Here is a 26,926-nt window from a genome sequence, read left to right on the forward strand (position 1 = left end):
TTTTGAGGCGTCGACGGGATTGTCATCGTCGTCGACGGGGTCTTCGCCGTCGACTGGATCGTCATCGTCGACGAGGTCTTAGCCGTCGACGGAATTGTCGTCGTCGTCGACGGGGTCTTCGCCGTCGACGGGATCGTCATCGTCGACGAAATAGTCGCCGTCGACGGGATCGTCATCGTCGACGAAATAGTCGTCGTCGACGGGGTCTTCGTCGTCGACGGGGTCTTCGCCGTCGACGGGGACTTCGCCGTCGACGGGGTCTTCGCCGTCGACGGGGTCTTCGCCGTCGACGAGGTCTTCGCCGTCGACGAGGTCTTCGTCGTCGACGGGGTCTTCGTCGTCGTCGACGTGATTTTCGTCGTCGACGGGGTTGTCGTCGACGGGGTTTTCGTCGTCGATGTTGTCATCGACGATGCTGACAGAACTTCCTTTAAGCTCGACGTCGACGCAATTGTCGACGGAGTCTTAGACGCCCTAGGAGACATGATAGGTGACGATATCGAAGTAGTGGAGACTGTAGCCGTCAACAGAGGAGCCGCAGAAGTCACAGAGATAGTATAAGATGATCCCACTGACAAAGTTTTAACCTGAGATTTACTCACGGTTTTTGTAGTTGAAGACCTCTTGGATCTGTCAGAGTCTTGTGACTTCTGTGAGTGGTCAGAAGTTACATGAGAGGCCTTATGATGTTTTCTCCCTTCACTGGAAGAACTATCAATTGATCTAGCTCTCTTGCTAGATGTCGAGGCCCTGTCATCCTCCTCAGCCGAGGAAGATTTTAACCATAACAAAACTCTTGCCTCTCTGTCCCTTAAGGTCTTAGGAGGGAAAGTCCGGCAAATTCTACAGTCCTTAGCAACATGCTTAGGATGTAGACAATAAATACACTCCTCATGCTGGTCGTCTACATGGACCCTCTTCTTATCACAGGTCCTGCAGGGTCTAAACAAAGCTTTTTTGTCAGACATGACTGAAGAAAAGAAGAAACTGAGTAGGCACTCAGGGAGACTCCCTTCCACACGACGTGCGGTGAAAATCTGAGGAGAGCTGGCTCTGCTGAGAGGGTTCTAGAAGGGTGCTGATGTCTGATTGGTTGCTACCAATTCTTGGGTTATTTTACATAACAAGGTAGATAGGCTTCTAAGAGATAGGCCTTAGGGCCTTTTTTTCTTTGGGCCTACTACTACTACTACTACTAATTATTTTTTGGCACTACTTTTTTATCTACCGAGACTCCCGCCTCGGCGACGGGGAATGATTCAGGCATGTGAATCTATGAAAGATACCCCAATACTGGATAATGAAACTACTCTAGAGATGTTCTAAAAGGGGCATCAAAGGGCCCCATTGTGAACCTGAGGCAGTCAAGTAACAGGTGAAAATGCACATACACATCCTTAAATATGTGCTGTGTATGCACTACAAAAACAATGTGTTGGTGAGGAAAAGGCAGTAATGGAGGTCAAACTCTGAAAAGCTTGCCCACACAAACATCACCCCATAAAGTACTAGGCATTACTCAGTCCAACCATGAATACAGTAGAAGGTGCATCCACTCCTATGATCAGGATTCTTTCAACAGATAGAAGTCCTCTTCCAGTGGACAGCCAGCAATTAAAAGAGCTACCTTTACACATGGCCACCTCAGTTGCCAAAAAGACACCACCCTCCTCCTCCCCCGGTCCCCCTCCTATCCGATTGTGGTCACTTCTTACCACTCTTGACTGCCAAGCTGCACTTTAGAACTGCAACTGTGATACCATTGTTATGAAGCTACTTATTGGGATTAATGCCTGAACTGTCCAGGGCAGACGCAATTGCCTGGGCTGCCAAGTGGTTAAAAGTAATGGTGTGGTGTATTTATGTTCTTAGCTTATTAAAAAATAAACACAGCCTCTCCTTCGTCCTCCATCCCCTCTACATTATCCTGCACTATTAGGCTCCCGATAGCCAATCGCAACACTACAATGCAGCGTTTTGATTTGTCTGAGCGACGTGAATTGGCGCTCAGGAGGGGACTGGGAGGGTTTGCAGGTTCCTCACCAGGCTGTGTAATGCCTCCTGGTAGGAAAGATGGAAAGTGCGCATGACTGCTTGGTCAGCCAAGCAGTCGTGTGCACCTCTGGAGTGAAGACCACTACACACCTTACTCTGCCAGCCCCACCCAAGAGCCACTGAAGTATATAGGCAGAATAAAATTATAAAATTGTTATTTTATTTTTCCTTTGCAGGCTGCGTCATGGAAATGAATACAGAGGAATACTGCCAGTAATGGAACATCATACAGTTCATCCACTGCAATTCTGAGCAGGCAGCACCAAGACAATAAGGGCAAAATGGACAAGAAATGCATAGTTTACAAAACTTGCCGAAAGGTTAGCCAGAATGAAAATTTGGATGCATCCACAACACTGTTAAACGGAGCACTCTTATGGTCACGCTATGAACAACTGAGGGAAAGGCATTTGAGTTAGTTTCCACCCAGACATCCCCTTGCAGTGAGTGACTGCACCAATCTGCACCATCCTGCAAGGGGATCTCTACCCTCTTGAAAGAGCTGCTTTGAAACAGCTGCTCTGTATTTCACATGAAGGCGCTGCACCCTGAGGGCAGCCCATTCACCATAAAAGGCGCACTCTCCCGGTTTGCGTCCGGCACACCAGTTTTAAGGTTCACTGGGTGCAAACAGCGAACGTATGGCAATACAGGCCCTGGTGGTTTCAGTTTTAATGAACACAGCCTGCTGGGTTTTGTGGAGTTTGAGCATCACTCCTTGCTTTTGGGTAGCATGGCATCATAAGCTTCTGTCTGGGACATCAACCCTTCAATCCCCTGAGCAATCCCACATTCATTTACTGTGTGGTTCACACGCAAGTCGCGCCTCACTACTGCCCAGATCGTGCTGTGACAACGGAGGTTTTTGTCTGAGGACTCTCGTTTATGTGCAAAGGAGACTCCCGAGAACCATTCGTGTTTGCCAGGGAAAGAATATGGACAAGAAATACATGATAAATGAAGACTTAAAATATATGGCCTTTGGCCACCTCATTTGTTTGTTAGCCAGAGTCTTTTCTCCCTCCAAGGGTTTATTGGTTGGCCAGGTTTGAAACGAGTTTTGGCAATATGGGTTTTAAGACTAAAAAGTAGTGGCATACTATTGTACGTATAGCTTGTGGTGAAGGTTTAGCTTGATGACACTACACAGAGTAGGCACTATAGATCAAATAGGAAAGTGATTGAAGGACATCTGCAAGAGATGGTAGGTCCTTGGAGCTCTGAATGTAACCAACCCTAATAATTCAAGAGGAATAGTGAACACCATTTTGCACGGACTTCCTTTTGGTTTGATTTAAGGGACTCTCTTAAAACGAGCAGATCAAAAACAGCAGAGCTAAACAAATGGGAGTTTAGCATCTGAAAGTACACAGTGAACACATACACACCAGTTGTAAACAATTTCTGGGAGAGAAAGTGCTCCAAGTTGTGGTTCTTGCCTGGTTGGATACTGTAATGTGCTTCCATGGCTTCCAAAGTGTGTAACTTGTGAGCTTCAAACAGCCTGCAGCCCATATAATACTGGGCAAGACTCCCATTTCTTCCCATCTTGCCTCTTTGGCTCGCTTTCATCAAAATGGCCACCATCAAACAAATTTGCATCTGTCGGAGCAATCTTAGTCCTCTTTTTGCAAAGCAGATTTGCCAGATATCTTCCAGGGTGATCTCTTCAACTCAGAGGAGGCTTTTCCCCCCTGTCTCTCCATGGTTACATGTGCAGCTTAAATGTGGACAACTGAAGTAAGGGGAACAGAGTAGTAAAAACGCTGTACGTATCTGCAACAATAAGAACGCACATAAGCGTGAAGTTCCAGGTTTGTAACTTCTTGTTATTGCCAGAAATACATGTGCTTTTCACCATCTAGATTACGAATAGAGCTAGGTGAGTGCAGTCCAATAAGTATCCTTTGGCAATGGTAAATTGCTTTAAAGACCACCAGTTATTCGCAAATGTAACCAACAAGGAACCAGTGGGCTTCTTGGAATAGGTTTAGTAAGGAATATTAAAGGGCTGAAATTAGAACAAACCACATGGAGCATATGAGTGTAAGAGTGCAGTTGTGTGAATTTTCTCAAAATACATAGAAGTAATTTTTGACTTGTGCAGTGCTGAAAGGTAACTTAAAGCAGATTAACCCACCCTCTGAATTTTTTTTTATGGAAGCTTTTGCTCACTGGCATGATATTGAACAAGGTTTAAAAGAAAAGGACCTATCCACACATCCTGCAATTAACAAATACATTTAAAATGTGCAAATGTAGCGTGCCTCGTTCCTACTCACATTCCTAGTTTAGACATCTAGGCAAGAGATAAATGAATGAACCAAATGAGACAATAAAACTATCTTTGGTGACATCTCCACTTGCCTAACAGGGAAAAACTAGGCATCCAAACAAACAATAGCTCCGGCAGCCGAGGCATGCTCTCCAGTGTAGTTTTCTTAGGGAGGACGAGACATGGGAGGACGAGACATAGGAGGACTCGTTTTATTTATGTACATAGTTGTAAATGGTTAAAATATCTTTAGTGCAAACAAAAGGAGATGATGGACGGAGTGTTGAAACTTTTCAGACACTCGCCCCCCCAGTCACAGATCTGGGTTGAATCCATCAATTCTTTAGCTCACTTTACCACCTCAGTTCAGACCCAGCTATATGCAAATCAGTCTTGACCCTGTGCCTCATGCGAACAGTCCAGACCGAACTGCCAAGCAATGTCTTCCCTGGACCGGAAACAAGCATCCAGGGACTGGTTTCTGGGTAACACCCTTCATCAGCCAGGCTAGCTTGAATCCAGTGGCAAAATGAGCAAGGGACCCTCGTCTGGGAATACCCTGCCAACTTAGGGAGAACAATGCAAACACACGGAGATGGACAAAGTCACGGGGATGGAATGCTATTGTGTATGTATTCCAGCTCCCTGATATGTCATGACTGGTCTCTTTGTGGTCAGTTCTACGTTGGCTGGAGAGGGAGCACCAACAGCAGTCTCAAGCTTCAATAAAGTTGCTGTTACAAACTTAAATCGGTCTGAGAGTGGATTGTACCATTGGCGACAAGGACAGTTACTGAGTGCCTTAGGTAAAGAGAGCCAGCACATATTCAAATATTTAGCAGTAGCTGTGGGAAATGGGCAAGCAATAGTCAACCCATATTTAGAATCTAATGCCAACCAATATTTAGAAGCTAAGGCTAGATTGGAAAAATACTTTGCACAAAAACCAAATATAGTCATGTGTAGGCACTGTTTTCACAGGCAACCTCAGAAGGTGGAGGAGACTGTGGATGAATTTGTGGCAAGATTACAGGAGTTATCAAATGTCGTTTTGTGGTAACGGGTGATGAATTGATCGTTCAATGGAGGAGTAAAAAGATACAAGAAAGGTTTTGGGTGGCAAAAACATCTGCCACTAAAGAACAAGTTACTTACCTTCGTTAACGATTTATCTGTTAGAAACCTAGGTTAGTTATAGATTCCTCACCTTAGAATTACCCCCAGGTGTCAGACTGGATCCAGAATGTTTTTCGTCGCAGTACCCCTGCACGTCGGAAGATGTTGTTGGTCGACTGCGTTAGTCATTGTAGTGGCCGGGATGACGTTGCGGTAGCTACATACATGCCGCCCTCGCGCACTGAAGTTAGTTCTGTCCACTACTTTCCACGCCAGATTGACCTCTGGTGCACAAAACTAGGGCCCTGAACGTATGTCCTTAATCCTATGAGTCAGTTCGCAGAACTGGGAGGATGGGTGGGGAGGTAAGGAATCTATAACTAACCTATTTTTTTTACAGATATATCATTACCGAAGATGATTAACTTTTACATCTGAAAGAAACCATTAGTTATAGATACCTTACCTTAGAATAGATACCCCAGCAATAACAACCCAGGAGCTGGGTCTGCAAACTAAGTTCACACCAGAAACTCCTGGACAACAGAACAGCCAAAGAAGCAGTCTCTCCAGACTTGGCTGTCCAGGATGTAGTGTTTAGTGAACGTGTGCAACGATGCCCACGTAGCTGCCTGACCGTAGCTGCCTGACCGATGTCATTTAGGGGAACTCCTCGTCCCAAAGCAGTGGTAGCTGCAGTCGCCCTGGTGGAATGGATGCGCAGTCCCACTAGAGGCTACTTTTTTGCCAAAGAATAGCAGGCTTTGATGCACAGAGCGACCCACTTGGAGATGGTCTGTTTGTGCATGGCCCGACCTTTTAGCGCCCACGTAACCAGCAAAGAGCTGGTCGTTCATCCGGAATAGTTTGGTGCAATCCAAGTAGCAGGAAAGAGCATGTTATGGATCCAGACTGTGTAGCCTCTCTTCTTCTTTTGAAGGATGCAGGAAGAAGGTGGGCAAAGTGATGGTTTGGCCAATGTGGGATGTAGTAACCACCTTTGGAAGAAAGGAAAGTGTAGTTCGTAGGAAGACTTTCTCCAGATGGACAGCCAGAAATGGAGGCTTGGAAGAAAGCTTGTAGCTCACTCACCCTGCATGCAGAGGTGATAAACACTAGAAAGGCAGTTTTTAAAGTGAGAAGCCTGAGAGGACAGTTATGTAGTGGCTCAAAGGGAGCGCACATAAGATAGGTAAGAACCAAGTTCAAGTCCCACTGGGGCATTACGAAGGGAACAGGAGGAAAAAGATGAGTAATGCCCTTAAGGAATCGATTTACAACAAGGGACTTGAAAAGAGAAGGCTGATCAAGAAGCCTAATGAAGGCTGAAATGGTCGAGAGGTAGCCCTTTAGAGTGCCCAGAGTAGAGTCCTGCTGGGCCAAAGAAAGGCGGAACAAGAGAACCTCAGAAAGAGGGGCATAAAGGGGATCTACAGCCTTTGCTGTGCACCATGCCACAAGTTTTTTTCCATCGGCAGGCGTATACAGTCTTAGTGGAGGGAAGCCTGGCTGCCAAGATAACATTGCAGACTTCGGGAGGCAGGTCAAATGACTTCAACTGCTGCAGCTCGAACTCTACGCAAGGAGGTGGAGGCTGGACAGGTTCGGATGGAGGACCGTCCCCTGCTGCTGCAACAGAATATCCTCCCGAAGAGTAAGTCGGATCGGAGGATTGATGGCAATGTTCAGTAGCTCGGGATACCAGACTATTCGTGCCCAATCCGGAGCCACAAGAATAACTTGGCCCGGTCGCGCTTGATCTTCAGCACTCTGGGCAGAAGTGGTATAGGTGGAAAGGCGTATAGAAGACCGCAACTCCACCCGCGATAAAAAGCGTCACCTAGAGAGTGCCGTCTTGGAAATTCCATCGCGCAGAACTGCAGACATTGCACATTCTCTTCGGTGGCGAATAGATCCAACCAAGGCTCCCCCCACTGTTGAAAGAGACCTTGCACCACCTCCGAGTGAAGATTTCATTTGTGATCCATCATGCACCTGCGGCTGAGTTAGTCTGCCCTGGCATTTAGGGAACCTGCCAGGTGTTGAACCACCAGGAACATGCCCTAATGTTCCAGCCATGTCCCGAGGCGGAGGGCCTCCTGACATAGGGTCCACAACCCCACCCCGCCTTGTTTGTTGCAGTACCACATGGCGGTGGTGTTGTCCGAGAACACCTGCACTACTCTTCCCCGGACAGAGGGAAGGAATGCCTTGAGTGCAAGACGAATTGCCCGAAGCTCCAGAAGGTTGATGTGGAGCCCAGACTCCGTTGGAGACCAGAGGCCTCTGATCCCCATCTCTCTCATGTAGCCGCACCATCCCAGACGTGATGCGTCGGTCACCACTTTGAACTCTGGTTGAGGAAAAGGGGGAGCTGCAGTCGACCCAATCCTGGTTCGTTAGCCACCACTGCAATTGGTGTGCAGTGCCCTCCAAGATCTGGACGCAATCGGACAGATTACCCGGATGTTGTGCCCACTGGAACTTCAGGTCCCACTGCAGAGCCCGCATATGCCACCTGGCATGGTCTACCAGCAGGATGCAGGAGGCCATCAGGCCAAGTAGCCGGAGGGTCATCCTGACCGAAACCCGGGATAGAGCATTAATGATCAGAACCATAGCCCGAATATCCCGGACTCGCTGTTCGGGAGGATAAACCCGAAACTGCGTTTAGTCCAGAACCGCTCCGATGAAGAGGAGCTTCTGAGAGGGGGTCTATAGGTGGGAGACAACATCCTGGGGCGAGCCTGCCTTCAACAGCCAGTCATCGAGATAGGGGAAGACTGGAGCCCCTGATCTGTGCAGATGAGTTGCGGCCACCACTTTCGTGAACACACGAGGGGCGCTGGTAAGGCCATAGGGGAGCACGATAAACTGAAAGTGCTTTTGGCCTAACGTGAACCGCAGGTAACACTAGTTGGCCGGCAGGACGGGAAAGTGAAAGTAAGCGTCCTGCAAGTCCAACACTACCATCCAGTCTCCAGGGTCGAGGGCAGGCAAGACTTGAGCAAGCGTCAACATTTTGAACTTCTCCTTCCGGAGGAAGCGGTCGACGTTCCTGAGATCCAAGCTATGACACAGGCTTTTGTCCTTCTTGGGCACCAGAAAGTAGTGGGAATAGCAACCACTACCTACTTCTGGGGCAGGAACGTGCTAGATGGCTCCCTTGGCCACGACTGCCAAAACTTCCAGTTGGAGAATGGCCAGATGAACCTCCGACATGCGATGGTACTGAGGTGGCATGGATGGAGGGTAGTCTTGAAGGGGAGGGAGTTGCCCCTTCAGACTATTTGCAAAACCCACCAGTCGGACGTGATGGTGCGCCAGTGGGGGGGAGGTGATGGCGAATCCTGCCAACCACTGGCATTTGGTGGCCCTGAAAGGTCAGACTAGGAGGGTTTGGAGGCTGCTGCAGAGGGGGCTGTGGTGGACTGGCCTGCCCGCTAGCCCCCAGAACCACAGCGCTGGTTCCCATGTCCCCGGCCACGCAGAGGCTGAACAGCTTGCGCTAGCCTGTGGCCATGGGTGGCGCACCCCTTCCGTAGCCACGAAATGGGCGACAGGCAGACTGCACAGGGCGGGTGGTGGAAAAGCCCAAGGACCTGGCCGTAACCAGAGTACTTAAAGCGCTCCAGCGAGTTGTCCGCGCTGCCGCCGAAAAGGCGACGGTCATCAAATGGCATGTCCCGTACGTGGATTGGACATCCCAGGAAAAACCAGTCAACAGCAACCAGGCGTTGCATTGAATGGCTACAGACGTGGAAATTGTCCTGCCTAGTGAGTCAGCGGTATCCAGCCCACAGCGGATGGTAAACCTCGCTGCGTCTCTCCCCTAGGCAACTGCAGGGGAGAGCACGGCCCGGGCCACCTCCGGGCACTGGCACAGCACCTGTTCCACCGTATCCCACACAGAGTGGGCTTAACAGCCCGACAAACACGCGATTTTTACCGACCGCAGTCAGAAGCTGGGGGAATAAAACCTTTTCTTCCCAAGGTTGTCCAGCTTTTTGGATTCCTTATCGGGTGGTGTGTTCAGGAATGCGCCTTTGAAGGTGGAGGCTTGGACCACCAAGCCCTCAGGGGTGGGCAGTAGCATCGGGCAATCATCCGGTCCACAGGAGCCCCTGTGTTGGGCCTGGACCAGGTGCCCAAAAGGATGTCCGTGAGGGCTTCATTAAACAGCAGCAGGGGCTCTGAAGAGCTCGCTGCCGGTTGAAGGACCTCTGTCAGGAGGTTAGTACTAGCTGCCACCGTAGGTAGCTCGAGGTGAAGAGCCTCCGCTGCCCTACACAAAACCACTGTGTACGACGCTCGCTCCTCCGTAACCACGGTAGGAGGAGACAACATTCCACGGTCTGGTGAGGTATCCAGACCACTGCCTTCCCCCAGTTCATCTCTCCAGTCCTGCTCATAAGTCAACTGGTCAGTTAAAGGGTCCCCAGACCACTCCCAGTCCTCCTCACCCATTTCTGGCTGCCAATCTGGTCTCAGAGAGCCAGGGTGGAACAGGGGTACTAAAGTACCAGGCCAACGCCGGTCTGTCTACCTCGAGGTGGAGGCCAGGGTAGACGCCGGCTGGAGACACAGCCGACGCCGGTTGCGGACGTGTTGCCGGTGGGATCGGCGCCAGGGAGGGGTAACAAGGTCGACCGGTGCCGAATCTGATCCAGGCCTGGATCCAAGGGGACCCTGTGGCACCGAGGCCGGAGCCGCAGGTGCCGAAGACCCAGGGCCCCCAGCCAAGTCCGCGGGGCCCCAAGGCGTGCCGGTGGAGTCAGGCTGCCCAAAGATGGCATACATCGCTTTGTAGAAACACCGAAGCTGGGCAGGGGTCGTACTGGGTGACTGAAAGGGAGGGAAACCCAAAGTCGACCCAGCGGACTCCGCATGCGAAGCCGTGGGAAGGGCACCACCGGCATCCTACGTCGCGTCTGCTGACGGACGGGAAGATGTCAGAGCGACGTTGCTTCTTCGACTTCTTATGCTTCGACTTACCTGACCCAGAGTGTGAAGACTTAGACGAAGAATGGTGTTGGCTAGAGTAGCTTTTGGGACAGCGCCTGCAAAGACTTCGGGGCCATGGTCCGGCAGTCGGAGCACGACTTGGGGTTGTAGTCGTGCTCCAGGCAATAGAAGCACACGCGGTGCAGGTCCGTTACCAATATCAGTCGGTTACCGGAACTGCAGGCCTTGAATCCGCGCTGCCCTCATGCACCAGGAATCGATGGACTCAAAACTAATTTGAGAACTAAGTCAGTCAATAAGTGACTGGATGTACTGCTTTCTCTGGATCTGCGCTTGCTGGCGCGGAAAGAAAGAACGGACGTCAGTGCGCGAGGGCAGTCTCTATGTAGCTACCGCGACGTCATCCTGGCGACCACGACGCCAAACGTGGAGTCGACCAACGCCACCTTCCGACACGCAGGGGTACTGCTGACGAAAAACTTTCTAGATCCAGTCTGACGATTGGGGGTAATTTGAAGGAAAGGAATCTATAACTGTTTCTTTCAGATAGATGCTATTGAGATTGCAAAATCGTTGCGCAATCAGATTTATGTATGAAGGAAATGAAGAAAGATGGGAGTAATAGTGTGAATTGCATTGAGCGAGCAAAAAGGAGTCTGAGGTACTCAGTACCACTAGTAAAGGGTATAACAAGAACAACAAGAAAGGGATAGCTAGAGCGAGATACTCTAGAAGTGGAGCCAACTCAAATGCTCCCAAACTGTTGGAAAAAGTGTGTACAAGGCGTAGGAGCAGTTTTCACAATTCTGAATTCAGACATTGTTATGCTATAGGGAAAGACTTTAAAATGTGGTCGTAAGGGGCATTTTGCCTGAATGTGCAATGTCAATAACAGATCCAAAGTGGCATCCATACAAGAGTGCAAGAGGGATGATGAGTATTCTGCATATCTGATACGCAAGATGGTCTGGGAAGGTGATGCATTTAAAAATCAAGGAAGAAGCTGTACAACTGATGGTGGATTCAGGATCTCTATTTACCATCATTCCCCAGGAAATGTTTGATGCATTGGCCGAAAATCCGTTTCCTTTCAAAAGATACCAATCCTGGTGCTTATCAAGGTGAGAAGATTGATATTTTGGGTTATATGTTAACAAATAATGAATTTCAAGGGAGGTGTGATCATGGAAAGGTGTATGTTGCAGAGAGTGGACCTCCAATATTGGGTTGGAAACAGTATGATTTTCATATCCTTATCAGTCCTCATCAGTCCGAGAGCATCCAATCAGGTCATGGCAGTGGATGAAGTCACTGTAGAAGAAATTGTGAGGGGGTGAATTAGGTATTTTCGGATATTGGGTTACCTAAATATGCGCACAAAATAATGCTTAAACCAGGCGCTGTACAGGTTCAACACAAAGTACGCAATACAAAAGGTCAACCAAAATGGTGAAACGGGGAACAACAGCCCATAGAGGCACCTTTTTGGATTTCTCCAGTGGTCATCATGGGAAAATCTGACAGCAGTTTTAGGTTCCGTGTATATCTGCGCACACTAAATCAAAACAGTGTTGTGATAAACTATCCCCTTCCCAATATTAATACATTTGTGTTGTTGCTCGGGTGGGGGGTTGGGGGGGGGGGATGCTTGATTTGAGTGCCCATTACCAGATTAAATTGCACCCTGAATCTAAATATCTTACGGCACCTATTACGACTGAAGATGTTTCAGTTAACCCAAATGCAGTTTGGCCTCGTGACGGCAGCGAGTGCCTACCAAAGAATGATAAGTCACATTATGAAAGATTAATACAAAGAGTACCATTAAAGTTTTAAATAAGGTGTTTAAAGATAAATGATACCCAGTGAAGTTAATCACTGATAATGCCATCCAACTTACATCAAAAGGAAATGATGAAGTATCTCAACTTTTGTGGTATGTTGCATTCTCGCACCTCATACAACCCACAAGCCAATGACATTGCTGAGAGTGATGATCACATGGTGAAGGGGGTGATTCAAATGGTAGTTGACAAGAGAGGTGGTGATGAAAGCATGGTGAGAGATTTGGTTTGGGTGTACCTTACTACAGAAAATAATGTTACTAAACAAATTCCGTTTTGCGTCATGAGGAAGGCCAACACAAAGATGTCTCTAGCATGGATGAAGTTGTTGGTGGGAGCAAATCCAGTTGGAAGGAAAAGAGAATAAAGGTGGGGCATTAGGAGAAGTCTGGAGCTGGTTTAACAAATTTCCAAGGACCGTTTAGAGAGAGAAGTGCATGACTTGTTTGTGGTGTTTGAGCACGGGAAAAGATGGGAAAAGATGGAATAAGAGGTCAGCCAAATCAACATGCGCACTTTACAGGGCACAGTACCCCCTCCTCCCTGCCAAGCCTGGCCCCACCCAAGACTACCTGACTCAGTCAGTGTAAAAAAAAAAATTTTAAAAAAAAGATAATTGCTCTCTTATAATTTTATTATCCTCTGACTTAGTGGAGTGACGACCCTCCACCAATTACGGAGGAGCCGCACCCAGGGAAGCAGACATTTAGGCGAGCTACCGCTTCATGCGGTTTAAAATTGGGAAGGTGGGTGATGCAGTATGCCTCACGCACTGTGGTACGGCAGGCTCACTTATGCATACTTTGTGGTACTGTCCGAAACTTAGAACCTTTTGGGAGGCAGTTGCAAGCGCGCCAGAAGAGGCATTAAGGACCCCTATAGAGTTGCAACGCAAACGTGCTTTCCAAGGGATTTGGGGCCTTATGAATCTGACCTGCTATGAGAAACTTCTGGTCTGGTAAATTTAGAACGCATGGTGGCCAAAAGAGATCCTACATAAATATGGGAGCGAAACGGCCCCCAGGATACAAGAATGGGAAGTCTACAAGGACTGGGGATGCACATACAAGTTTGTTAAGCTATGGGTGGTTCGGGAATAGATGCCGGTGCTAGAGGGGAAGATAGTGGGCTAGGTAACTCTGTAAAAAGGGGGAGGTGGGAGATGTTTAGGACAGCTAAGTCAAAGAGGTTGTAGAGATTGCATATACAATCATTGGGTGGGACGTGACTGAAACCTGGGCTCCCTGACTGGGGACTTGTACTGGACACTTCTGTAATGCTTGCTTGATGGGTTTCGCTGCGGGAAACAGTTGGGACATTAATGCAAGAAATTAGACAATATATGCACACATGCCATGGCTGGTATAAATCAGATCTTCCATACAGCACAGAAGCTCCTAACAGAGTATTTTGAAAGGGTAAACGTCAGTCGTGTAGGCATGTAGCAGCACGGTAAGAGTGTAGATTCAAAAATTGGTGACAATCCATCATCACCCAGTGAGCAATGCAGGTTTTGAAGGAGAGACTTAACTAGTTTAGAGAATTGATAGAATACATTTTACCCTGTCTACTTGTGCCCAGGGCTTTCTGGATGCCTCAATCTGGTTTCACTGTGGCTTGACGTATAACTGTCTAGATGTTTGATGCAAAGTCCATTTGCAAAATCAAGTGTCAACACAAGATGTTTGTGACTGAGCCCTGTGAGAACCTGTCAAGTAGGGATGTTGTGTTCTAGCATGCTCATTGTAAACAAAACATCTATTCATATTACTAACTTGGGTTTGACGTTAAAGTCCATTATAACGAGCTCCCTTCACAGTCTTCATTGGGCTTGTTGGCAGCCTTCTCATCCAAGGACATGCGAAAACAGATCCAAGCTGTGGCCATGATTCACATGCATTTAGGTTTAAGATGTCTTAAGCTGAAGATGGTCTTAGCATCCACTGGTCAGCTGTCAAAAAGCTAGAGATCTTAAAGTCTTAAGGTTTTTGAAGTTTAGTTTGGAGAGGATCTATATATCAGCACACCTATAAGAAAGTTTAAAAGTGTTTATAAAATGAAGGGCAGACAACAAAATGCACAGTGAAGACTGGCAAAAAAGAACAAGGAAATGTGACAATTTTGGCTCAGTCTGTGAGGTGTTTATACAACTGAGGAACGTGACCTGGATTTCGCCATTTAGCATTTGAATCAAAATCTGGCTGTGCCAAAATATTGTCAATACACATGATAGATCGAGCAGGAGTACTGCAGAAACTCTTATTAGAATCTATTTGTATAGGAAATCGCCTAGATGGACACTTTCAGGTCTGAATCCATTCTAATACGAGTGTGTTTTTGTTCAATTGAGGTAAAGATCTGTGAAAAGGCTGCCCTTTCAGTTGGTAGTCTTCAATGTGCCAAATAGCCCAGTCCCTGCTTCTCCATTTGATGCAAAAGTGTTTTCAGGTCATCAGGAAATAGCAATTTGATAAATAAAAAATATTTGCTTTGGTCAGTATGCCAGCAGAGGATTATAAGAATGCATTTGAAAAAGATTGGCGGGCAGCGATCTACCAGCAATTCGGTTATATTTATAGCTTTGATTAGATCACTGATTTTCTTTTATCATAATCAAGGTAAAGACAGTTTTGATTGAGTTGTGGAGGCTGTGAAATTTGATGAACTCGAGAAAGCAAAGCTGTTCCTGCCTGTTCAAAGGAAAGTGCAATTTGAGGTCATCGTCCTTTTCAATGAGGTGTTTTGTCAAGGTGGCAGAACTTTGCAGTTCGCATTAAGCCATCTGGCACGCATACTAGGTCACAACATTCAGACTATTTTCAAGAGCTCTATGGAATTCCATTGCGTCTTGTAGCGTATGTGTTCAGTTTCAGGTCAGAGTTGAACTATGCCAACTTTTGTTGAAGAGGTCTATATAATAGGTTGTTTAAAGGCAAACCACTATGTAGAGAGCCATTGGTGGAAATTTTTTAAGAGCACTACTGAGTGAAAGTTTTACTTGAAAGAAGTGTAGGTTGATGCTTTTGGGGGTTGAACAGTCATACTTGCTGTAAGACCGCTTTGAAAGGAGGTTGATATTAAAAAGGATATAGTGAAACAAAATGAATATATTCAGTGGTGCCTCTCTTAAAAGTTCAACAAAAACATGGTGAATAGTTGAAACCCCATTCCAACATGGCAGTGATGCTCTAAATGAACAGCTGACAAAATATCAATATTATGAACAACTTGCAAGTAGACTTTATAGGTAAATAAACACATTGCCTGGACTCTGGCAGGACGAGATATTCGGGGGTGGTCAGAGACACTTTTGCAAATTGATTTGGACAAGACCTATGCACTGTACACTATGGAACTGAATGTACGTGAAATCTTCCTGATTGGCTGCATTTGCTCTAAGGTTCAGGTTTTGATTGAAAAATCCAACCAAAAAAAATACAGGAATGTTACAACATTGTATGGAGGCCTCTGCAACAGAAAAACTGTTGGGAGTCTTCACAAATCCCATATGCAGAAAGGTGCGTTATTCAATATGCAGCTTAAAATTAGTGGCATGATGGATCACTCATCCTCCTCCCCCGCCCCTCCCCCGACCCCCCCCCTCCCCCGAGTACAGCCATCTTTTCTAGTAGCTAGCATAAAGTACTATCAGGACACCATATTTTATCTGCTTCCCACAAGAAGGCCTAACAAAAACACATGATCGCTGATACAGTCACCAAGTCATTTAATATCTGCTCTTTTCTGCCGGAACAGAATGCTAGGACAGGGAGAACTTAAGGTAATGTAATACCACAAAGGCTAGAAAAAAGCGTCCATATATTGGTTTCTTACCAGCACATGCCACACATATTCGTGAACTCCTTGAAAACTGCAGAACCTCACACTGGCACCCAGGAGTCCCTGGCCTCCCCACATGTTGTTTGGTGTAACTTCAACCTCCCGCACTTTCATGGTCTTGATATTGTATACTTCCAGCTTCACTGGTTTCTCTGCATTGCCCTTCAACAAGTCTTTAAACGTGTTGTTGTCCTTGTTCTAAAAGGAGGAAACATACATTTAAAATGATATGGTCAAAGAAATTACTACAAAGGCAATCAGATTTTCACTAATTGTGCCCGACTGTTCAGTGTACAATTTCAAGTCCGGTTGATGCACTGCTGCAAAGGCGGCTCAGAATACTTAAGGGTGTAGCTTTTAAAGACAAGCACAGGCATAGGCAACAGGTCTCGCCTTTGGAACCTTGTAAGTGTTACAGTTGGTCATCACACGGTTGCATAATGCCAGTCTATGTCGTAAATGGCTGTAGCACTAACAACCCGGGAGAATGGACTCTAGGCTGCAGGGCTGTCCTGCTCATGCAGTGGCACCCTCTCACTTAAACCAAGCACCCTGCCTTCAGGACTGTCAAGGCCTACTATAGGGGTGACTTATAAGTTAAGTGTAATGACCATTAGATATAGTAAACCCATATCTTAAGTAGGTGGTGCATGCACCAACTTAAACAGGCTGCAATGGCAGGCCTGTAGATCCATTTTGCATGGCCTCTCATGGGTGGCTTAATACATGCTACAGCCAATAGAGGCCTCTGGGGTACCTATGCCCTGGGTACATGGGTACCATATACTAAGGACTGACGAGGATACCCCAGTAGCCAATCTGGAGTGTACCCAAGTACATGATATAACATTTTAGGGAGAAAACAGATAGGCTGGGGTCCTGATTAGCAGCATCTCAGTCAGACTAGTCAAAAACAGTATTAAATTCAGCAAAAAGTGGTGGTAATCATAAGAAGCAGACCCTACTTTCCTACACCCCCCCCCCCCCCCAAATGAAAGGAGATGAGACTGACCTTGACCAGTTAAGTCTTCATCTTCGAAGTGGAAATATCTGTCAAGTCCATATGCATTGGCATGGTTACTCCCAGGTCAATATTCCCCCCCCCCCCCCCCCCCCCGAGTACAGCCATCTTTTCTAGTAGCTAGCATAAAGTACTATCAGGACACCATATTTTATCTGCTTCCCACAAGAAGGCCTAACAAAAACACATGATCGCCGATACAGTCACCAATTCATTTAATATCTGCTCTTTTCTGCCGGAACAGAATGCTAGGACAGGGAGAACTTAAGGTAATGTAATACCACAAAGGCTAGAAAAAAGCGTCCATATATTGGTTTCTTACCAGCACATGCCACACATATTCGTGAACTCCTTGAAAACTGCAGAACCTCACACTGGCACCCAGGAGTCCCTGGCCTCCCCACATGTTGTTTGGTGTAACTTCAACCTCCCGCACTTTCATGGTCTTGATATTGTATACTTCCAGCTTCACTGGTTTCTCTGCATTGGCCTTCAACAAGTCTTTAAACGTGTTGTTGTCCTTGTTCTAAAAGGAGGAAACATACATTTAAAATGATATGGTCAAAGAAATTACTACAAAGGCAATCAGTTTTTCACTAATTGTGCCCGACTGTTCAGTGTACAATTTCAAGTCCGGTTGATGCACTGCTGCAAAGGCGGCTCAGAATACTTAAGGGTGTAGCTTTTAAAAACAAGCACAGGCATAGGCAACAGGTCTCGCCTTTGGAACCTTGTAAGTGTTTAACCATTCAGCACATTATCCATTATATTAGCAATTAAAGACATCAAAGTTTGTGGTAAATTAATGGTGGGAGACCATTAATATTCTGTTGAAAAAAAGCCAAATAAATGACTATGCAAGCACATTATTAATTGTTTTGTCAGAAATGGATAGATGACTTTAATTGCCAGAAGGCATCGGACCAAGTGTTAGCTTTGCTTCTGTGTTCTTTCAACCTCACACTGCATAGATGACAGACATGACCATGTATCATCAATTACTCGCCTGTTGGACTTCCAAGCATTGCCAGAACACCATAGCACACAGACAGCTGGGGCAGCACTTTACACTGCACTTGAACAAGCACATGTCATGCCTTTCGTAGCCTAGAGGTGGGGCAAATAATGTGCAACATTGGTTGTCCTGTCTGTACAGGGAGGTCCCACTGCCTTTTTATAAAGTAACTTGCCTTTATATAGTGCATCAGCGCATTTTCTTGGCTGTGCTGTGAATAAGGTATTAGTGAAGTGAGGTAACTGGCGAGTGCCACGAGAGAGAGAAAAGTGTGTGCTGTATTGGGGAAAGTTAAGAGATGTGATCACTGGAGGATCAGCCACATGCTGCGAAAAGTGTAAAATGGGCAGGATCACGTTTAGGTATTTGTGACGTAGGCTGGAATAACTAGGAGCCTTGAAAAACACAAGTGATGCCCAAGCTTGCAGATGAGCGAGTGGAGATATCCATCGCCACATACAGCCTTTCATAGTAGTTTATAAATGTGAAATTTTTTGGCAGATAAAGTAACTTTGGCATACGTGCATTATTTGATGTGCCCAGGAACACATGACATGGCAAAATTTGGCACTGGGGATAAGAAGTCGTGTTTATTTCACAGTTGACTAGTTATTGGGTCATATCTTTCATATCGGGGCTATTATAGATTAAACCACAGTGAGATCCCCACTAAGCTTGTGCGGTGCAGTGACTAAAGTCGCTGCTTTTTGTTTTCGGACACCTATACTTTTTGCCACAGTGCTTCTAATTTGGTTGGATTACACTTTCGCTGTATGTGCCTGAAAGCGTGGTTGAACAAAGGGTACGCTACTCAAAATACAGTGGCAAACTGGCCCGCTGGTAATTAAGAGGCTGACCGATTCACAAGAACGGTGTTTTCACTTGGTAAAACTGCAGCATGCTTAAAGCCCACAGGATTGCATCATGCCTCGCAGTGCATACGTGCTGCCTCTAGGATCGACCTAAAAACACCGCAAAACCTCGAACAAATAGACAAGCAGCACCAACAGAACGAGTAGCAGTAAGCCAGTGCAGTGCCTGCATGAACTAACCGAGCCTAGGAGTGAACTGTAAATTTAACTGACAATAACAGACTTCCGCTAATTACATTTGTACTCTCACATTCCACCGTTTTTAAAACAAATTTGACCATGCTGGAATTTACTTTTTCATGTCACAACTGCATATTGAAAAAATCCTGAAAGAATGTTAAGTCCCGCTTGAACAGGCACAACAAAAATAACTGATGAGCAGGCAGGTTTCTCAGCTTTAACGGTTACCACCATCACACCCATCTTTTAAAGCATCTTTGCCAACGCCACCAAGGGTCGCCACCTGACCAGTATTTTGCAGGTACAGACAGTATTCTTATGGCTAGACTAGGGGACTAGCAAATTTGGAATACCAGAAAAAGCATTCTAGAAAAGTAGGATCTGCTTCTTATGGTAACCCCCACTTTTTGCTTCATGCTATACTGTTTTTGACTAGTTGACTGGGATCCAGCCAATCAGGACCCCAATCTATCTGCTTTCTCTCTAAACTGTTATGTACTTAGTTACACTCCAGATTGGATACTGGGGTACCCTCGTCAGTTCCTAGTAAATGGTACCCATGTACCCAGGGCATAGGTACCCCAGAGGCCTCTCATGGGATGAAGCATGCATTATGCCACCCATTAGAGTCCATACAAAATGGAACTACAGGCCTGCCTTTGCAGCCTGTGTAAGTTGGTGCATGCACCGCTTACTTAAGATATAGGTTTACTGTGAGAAGAAGGCCCGATATATGCTGCCCACTAATTAAAAGTGGGCAGCCTGTACCAGTCCAAACCACCCTGTGGTTTTAAGCATTCAAAGATAACCTTAAAAAGCTATCCGAGCGGTAGCTGTGGAGAGCAGCCTTCAGGTTTAGTCTTGAAGGAATGTTTTTTTTTTTTTTTTGTTGAAAAACCTTTATTGACATTTCATTCATTAACAAGTATGGGCCTACAACCCCCAGGGGCCGGCCGCTAAGCAGTCAGAGCAATAAGATCAAATGTAAACACAGGCGGCACCTCGGAGAGCAGAATCTTCATGCTAATATAGTCCGGCCAGTGAGCCGCGCAGGTAGGACACCAGGAGAAAAAGGGTTTTTCATTTTATAATGGAACAAAACAGTAGGATCAGGTGCCAAACAACTTCCCAACAGCGACAAGGGGCAGGCAGAATAATAGACGTAAGCAATAAACAGCAATCTATTGGATCAATGGCGCAGACACAGGGAATTCCGGATGGAAAAGAATATCAAAAACAGTTGCGCCTGCAGGCCCCCGTACCTAACACCCAGAGAACACCCCGGAAACTGTGGCACACATGAAGAGGCGACGATTCACAACAAAGGAGGTGTACCGCGCTGATCCCAGAAAAGAAAAAACAAGAAGAAGCGGAGAAGAAAAAGGAGGCCATGGAAAAAGAGATAAAGACTAAAGAGTCCCCTCCCCCAACCCCCCACCCTGCACCTCTGCAAATGAGTATGGCCCCCCCCCCCCCAGCAGTGTGCCTGTCGCCCTGGAACTAGACCCGAAATATAGAAGAAACAGGGAAAAAGGAGTAAGAAAGAACCCCACCAGACGGGGGGTGGAGAAAGTATAATAAACTGGAGGAGGGCCCACAAAACATACCCCCGGCTTCTCCCTCCCGCACGGTGAGGTCTCCCCACAGCAAACAATAAGCAGCACCAAATCGACCATATCAAAAAAGGGGATGGGGAGCATTATGCACCAAATATGCTAATAGCTATGTCCTGAGAGTACGCAACCACGAGTCCGCCCGTCTACTAGATGACCACCCCCGAAGAATCAGCCTCATCCTTGACCACTCTTTGCAATTCTGCCCATGCCTACCCCTCGACCCAGCACCATGTCCGATGTTCCAAGGTAAAGGAGTGACCAAAAACAACCGGGAAGCGACGCACACAGGTGGGGTGGAAGTCTCTGAGTACCAACACAGTCCGCATCATGGAGGGACGTCTTTCCCAGTGCTGCCCCAGGATCTGCACTGCACACAAGGTCCAGGAAGGCTGAATCAGCCAAAGTAGACAAATGTTGCTGGAATTGTCCCTGGGTCGCCGGAGGCCGTGCACGGGACGAGGCCACCACCTTCCACTCAGGTCCAATACCTCCGGAACAGATCAAACCCTCAGTTAGCCGATCACACGATAGCATACTGTCCGGAGTGTCCGGCTGTGCACTAATCGCAGGGGTGGCCGCGACATTATCCTCCCGTGTGCAGTGTGGGAAGTCCCTGTGTACCTGCGGACCAGCATGCCGCCACTGTCCCAACGCTGATGCCACACCATCGAGCTTACTCCCCAAGACCCCGACGCCACGAGCCAAGGAGAAATGAAGGGCACCAAGGGCCTCTAGGAGGTCGCCGTACCCCAGCACAGCTCTCTGCGATCGCTCCGCCACACTCCCAAAAGTCACACACTCCCAATCCTGCTGCGACCCAGTGGACAGGATGGTAGGCTGCATCGCAACAAGATGGCCGCCGGGAAGGCCCGACTCGTATTGGGGCCGGGACCCAGGGGCAAGCGCCTCGAGGTCCACGTCGCTGGAGACAGGGGTCCGGGGGCAGGCACAAATTCAGCCGTTGCGTGGACACGGGCAACAGTCGTCCCCACCACGGACCAGCTCCCGCGAAAATCCGGGAGCAGCCCGCAAGGATCAGGGCGAGCCAGGGGCGGCGTCCGGGCAGCTCACCGTCAAAGGCAGGGGCAAGCACCGAAGAATCTGAGAATTGCACCCCCGGGCATGCCCTCGGTCCGCTACGCTCAGCAGTGGGAGCGACCACGGCGAAATGCAGGCCGAGGGTAGCACCGCTCCGGTGGACCGACTCAACCCAGTCACCACAGGCCGCTGTTGTTGAACTGCCACCCGGCCAAGGCGTCCACCCGAGGCCCCGGCTCCGGGGCTGCACGGACCGCAAAGTTCAACTGCAGATTTCTCCGGCGGTACAGCAGCCAGAAACCTCGGAGTCACACGATCGGTTGCCACTCTCATTCACAAACACGATCTCATAGCGCAGACTGAGGATCTCGTGCAGAATATCCTTGCGGGATGCGGAGGTTCACGGAGCCGGGAATCTACGCTGCCGTCCCGGTCGCCATCTTGGCTCCTCCCCAGTCTTGAAGGAATGTTAAGCAGCTTGCTTTACCAGAATGCAGCCTTATAGTATTTATTAAATGAAATGAGAACCACACAGTAGTTACAAAAATATGATTTTATTAATATAACACTAAAAGTACAAACACCGTATCATCTACATGAAAATACTCTCAAAGCACACAATTCTGAAGCACAGAAACAATCTTAAGTAGCACTAATACAGTGGGCTCCAGGGGTGGGACCAAACCATATACTAAAACAGTGGTATAAGAACCAAGTATCTAGTCAAGACAGTGTCTAGAGGATGTAGAATCACTGGGACCCAAAAGAACCACCAAAGGTGAGTAAGCAGAGACCCCATGGAGGACAGGTGCAGTGTGGGAACACGACCGCGTGCACCGTACAATTCTATGAGAGAGTTGCAGTTTTAAAGCTTAATGACCCTTTGGAGTGGACTTCGAAGAAACCCCGTGTAACTAAGAGGTTGGAGAGCCACCTCATCTGTGGATACCGTAGTACCAGAGTTACCCATCCCTGGGAAGACTGGTGCATAGGGCTGAAGTGGTGTCGGAAACTGCCAAACTCAATGGAGGACTTCAAAGAAGAGCCACTGCTGGAAGAAAGAAAAGTGTTTGTCGGAATCCAAAGGTGGATTCTTGTTAAAGAGTACCTGAAAGCAGAGGGGACAGAGTCTGGGTCACTCAGGAGTGACCAGGGGCTCGATAGACAAATGCTCACCAACGGCGGGTGCTTCAGGTGCATTGAGGGTATTCTTGACATTGCAGCCACCGGGACCAGGAGACGTCGAGGACAAGGAGCCGGATACGAGCTGTTCCACAAAGGATGTCTAGTACTGAGGGGTCGGTGTCAGGCTAGAGCACGAGCAAGCCTTGGCAATGGCAACCCACGCAGAGGGTCAGAGGTGGTTATGGTTCAGACCAGCAAGGTCCAGGAGACTCACTAAACAGGGGAGTCAGGGCAGGCCTGGAGCAACCAGGGGGGACCAAGAAAAGCAAGGATGACCCTCAAGAGGACCCACGGGCCGGAGGCACAGGAGTCACAAGGGGACCTCGAGCAGTTTCACAAAGCAACAGCCCAATGAGCACTCAGTGTGAGGAGGCCACAGTTCTCAGGTGGAAATGGTGCCAGAGGTTGGGGCTACTCGGAGCCCAGTGCACTTGTTTTGGGAACGCCAACAAGCATATACAATTGCAAAAGTATGCAGTGCACAGGGGTACGGGTATTGCAGCCCCCACGAGGGATTGAGCTCAAACTTGGTGAGAGGGCAGCTCGGACCTCCAGGCACTAGGAAACTCACCTCCTGTGTTGCTGGAGACTTCAGAGTCCGTAGGAACTCAAGAGCAGCAGACCGGTCAATCGTGATGCAGTGCAAGCGGTTGGAGGGGTGTGACTCCTTCACTCCAAGGGAGATATTTTCAGTTGTCCTTGATGAGCCAGAGCCTGTATGGTGCACAGGCATAGATGATGCTTCAGACTGAGAGGGAGACTAAGTCGGGCCCAAACGAAGTCCAGAGTGTCCAGACGGTCGAAGTTCCGTTGTTTCTGGTTCAGAATCTGGTCCATGTTGAAACTAGGGTCCTACAGCCAAGTATTCCCATTTGTACCCACAGGAGAGGGTTGGACAGATTCAGGGGACCCTCCCATGGGATGGTCTGGACAGTAGGGAGGTTGCACCCATGTCCTTTGTCCAGTTTTGTGCCAGAGCAGAAGCAAACTTCTCCCAGGACTGGTTTGAACTGGACTATGCACAGGAACGCCAAATGTGCCCCTCATGCAGACTGTCGCTGGCAAGTGCACCCACCCAGGCCTAATACACTAAATCCTGTCTGAGAGGTGGTCCCACCTCCCAGTGACAGGAGGCCTATTGTCCTGCCTTCCCCTGCTCGAGCTTGGTTCAGCAGCAGGAGGGCAGAAATGTGTCCCTGGTCGACAGCAACCCTTTCGAGCTGCCCGGGACTAGAAGGCTGGTTCCAGGAACACCAGGGACCACACAAAGCTAGTTTGAGGGAGTGCAATCATACCTTGCACACCGGTTACCGGTTTGGGGGTATGATTCCACAATGTTTGAAACCAAACACGATAGGTTTACTTTCAGCCGTTTTACAGTTGGTCATCACACGGTTGCATAATGCCAGTCTATGTCGTAAATGGCTGTAGCACTAACAACCCGGGAGAATGGACTCTAGGCTGCAGGGCTGTCCTGCTCATGCAGTGGCACCCTCTCACTTAAACCAAGCACCCTGCCTTCAGGACTGTCAAGGCCTACTATAGGGGTGACTTATAAGTTAAGTGTAATGACCATTAGATATAGTAAAACCATATCTTAAGTAGGTGGTGCATGCACCAACTTAAACAGGCTGCAATGGCAGGCCTGTAGATCCATTTTGCATGGCCTCTCATGGGTGGCTTAATACATGCTACAGCCAATAGAGGCCTCTGGGGTACCTATGCCCTGGGTACATGGGTACCATATACTAAGGACTGACGAGGGTACCCCAGTAGCCAATCTGGAGTGTACCCAAGTACATGATATAACATTTTAGGGAGAAAACAGATAGGCTGGGGTCCTGATTAGCAGCATCTCAGTCAGACTAGTCAAAAACAGTATTAAATTCAGCAAAAAGTGGTGGTAATCATAAGAAGCAGACCCTACTTTCCTACACCCTACCCCCCAAATGAAAGGAGATGAGACTGACCTTGACCAGTTAAGTCTTCATCTTCGAAGTGGAAATATCTGTCAAGTCCATATGCATTGGCATGGTTACTCCCAGGTCAATATTCTACTGTATAGTCCATCCCCTGTAGTGAAATGGACCATCTCAAAAGTTTGAGCTTTTCACCCTTCATCTGTTTTAGCCATAGGAGGGGCTTATGGCCTGTCTGAACAATTAAGGGGGTGCCAAACAAGTATGGCCTCCGCTTCTTCAGAGCCCAAACCACAGCAAAGGCTTCCCTCTCAATAGCTGACCAACGTTTCTCTCTGGGGGTCAACCTTTTGCTGATAAAAGCTACTGGTTGATCCTGACCCTCTGCATTAAGTTGTGACAACACAACCCCTACCCCCAACTCAGATGCATCTGTTTGGACAATAAACTATTTTGAGTAGTTGGGACTATGCAGAATGAGAGCAGTGCACATGACCTGCTCGAGATAGTCAAATGCCTTATGACAGCTAACTGTCCACTGAACCTTCTTGGGCATTCTCTTTGAGGTAAGATCATTCGAGGGAGTCACTATAGACCCAAATCCTTTAACACGTCTCCTGTAATACCCAGTCAGGCCCATGAAAGCTCTGACCTGAGTCTGGATAGTGGGAGCAACCCAGTCCATGATGGTCTGGATTTTGCTCTAATGGTTGAACCTGGCCTCCAACCACAAGGTGGCCCAGGCACACAACCTTGCTCTGCCCTATCTGGCACTTGGTGTCCTTGATAGTGAGGCCTGCCTTTTGCAGAGCCTCCAAAATATTCTTCAGGTGGACCAGGTGATCCTCCCAGGTGGAGCTAAAGACAGCCATATTATCAAGATATGCTGCACTATAGGCTTCCAGGCCTGTAAGGACTTTGTTCACCAACCTTTGGAATGTGGCAGGTGCATTCTTCAAACCAAAGGACATTACAATAAATTGATAATAGTCTGATTTGATAATGGCCAGCAGTGAGGTCAAATGTGCTCAAAAACTTGGCTGAGGCCAAAGTATCAATAAGCTCATCTGCCCTAGGAATTGGATGACCATCAGTCCTAGTGACTGCATTAAGTCCCTCATCTCTTACCACCCTGGGTGTGAGGGTTAGGTACCAGGACTACTGGGCTAGCCCAAGGGCTATCTGAGGGCTCAATCACTCCAAGCATCTTTTGTACTTCAGTCCTGATGCAGACGCTGACCTGATCAGGCTGCCTGTGAATCTTATTTTAACAGGTAGAATTTCTCCAATGTTCACTTCATGAGTACACCAGGTGGTCTGCCTAGGAGTCAGAGAGAACATGAATCTGTATTGATTGGGGACCTTCCTACAATCAATTTTTTGTTGGTGAATGAGGCTGCCTCCCAAAGCTACATCAACTGACCCATCATCAGGATTTTGTGAGAGGAGGTCAGGGAGTGGGTCACTCTTCCTCCTGTCCCTCATCAATTGCCATGAGCAAGCCCATGTCAGCCCTGTCAATTTATGGCCTGAGCCTGTTCACAAGGAGCACTCTGTGGGGGCTCCTGGGAGTACCAAGGACCACCAAGTAGGTGACTTCTCCCTTTTGCTCAAGAATGGTATGGTGCCCACTCCATGTATCCTGGAGAGCAGCTGGGCCACAGGCTCCAGCACCCAAAACGTCTGTCCTGGCTGGGAACCAGCCAGGACAGCCTTTTTGGTCATGCCAAGCTTTTTGCAATCATTGGCTTGCCTCAAGGTTTTTGCTGGCCTTCTTGTACTCTGCCATCCTGGAGCGGAGACCAAGTACATAGTCCACTATGTCTTGCTTTAGAGGTTTGAGAGGTAACTCCCATCCCTCCTTCAAACACAAGGGACCCCTAACTGGATGCACAAACAAAAGTTCAAAAGGGTTGTAGTCAACCCCCATTTGTGGGACCTCTCTGTAGGCAAAAATGCAGGGCAACAGGACATCCCATTTTCGC

At 47.9% G+C, this 26,926-nt stretch overlaps 1 protein-coding gene across 3 annotated transcripts in view; it reads right to left on the minus strand.

Moving 5' to 3' along the window:
* LOC146789724 (WD repeat-containing protein 48-like) overlaps nt 1-26,926 on the minus strand; it is a 427,316-nt gene that overhangs the window by 337,266 nt on the left and 63,124 nt on the right. For all 3 annotated transcript variants that reach the window (XM_085632059.1, XM_085632058.1, XM_085632056.1), the window contains exons 3-4: nt 17,439-17,642; nt 16,090-16,293 (exon numbers count right to left, since the gene is read on the minus strand). Coding sequence is in view for 1 of the 3 variants with exons in the window: in XM_085632056.1 (XP_085488182.1) it covers nt 16,090-16,293; nt 17,439-17,558 (324 nt within the window). In the remaining 2 variants the exon portion in view is untranslated. The remainder of the gene's footprint in view (nt 1-16,089; nt 16,294-17,438; nt 17,643-26,926) is intronic.

Source organism: Triturus cristatus, chromosome 10 (genome assembly GCF_964204655.1).
Source record: "Triturus cristatus chromosome 10, aTriCri1.1, whole genome shotgun sequence".
Lineage (NCBI taxonomy): Eukaryota > Metazoa > Chordata > Amphibia > Caudata > Salamandridae > Triturus > Triturus cristatus.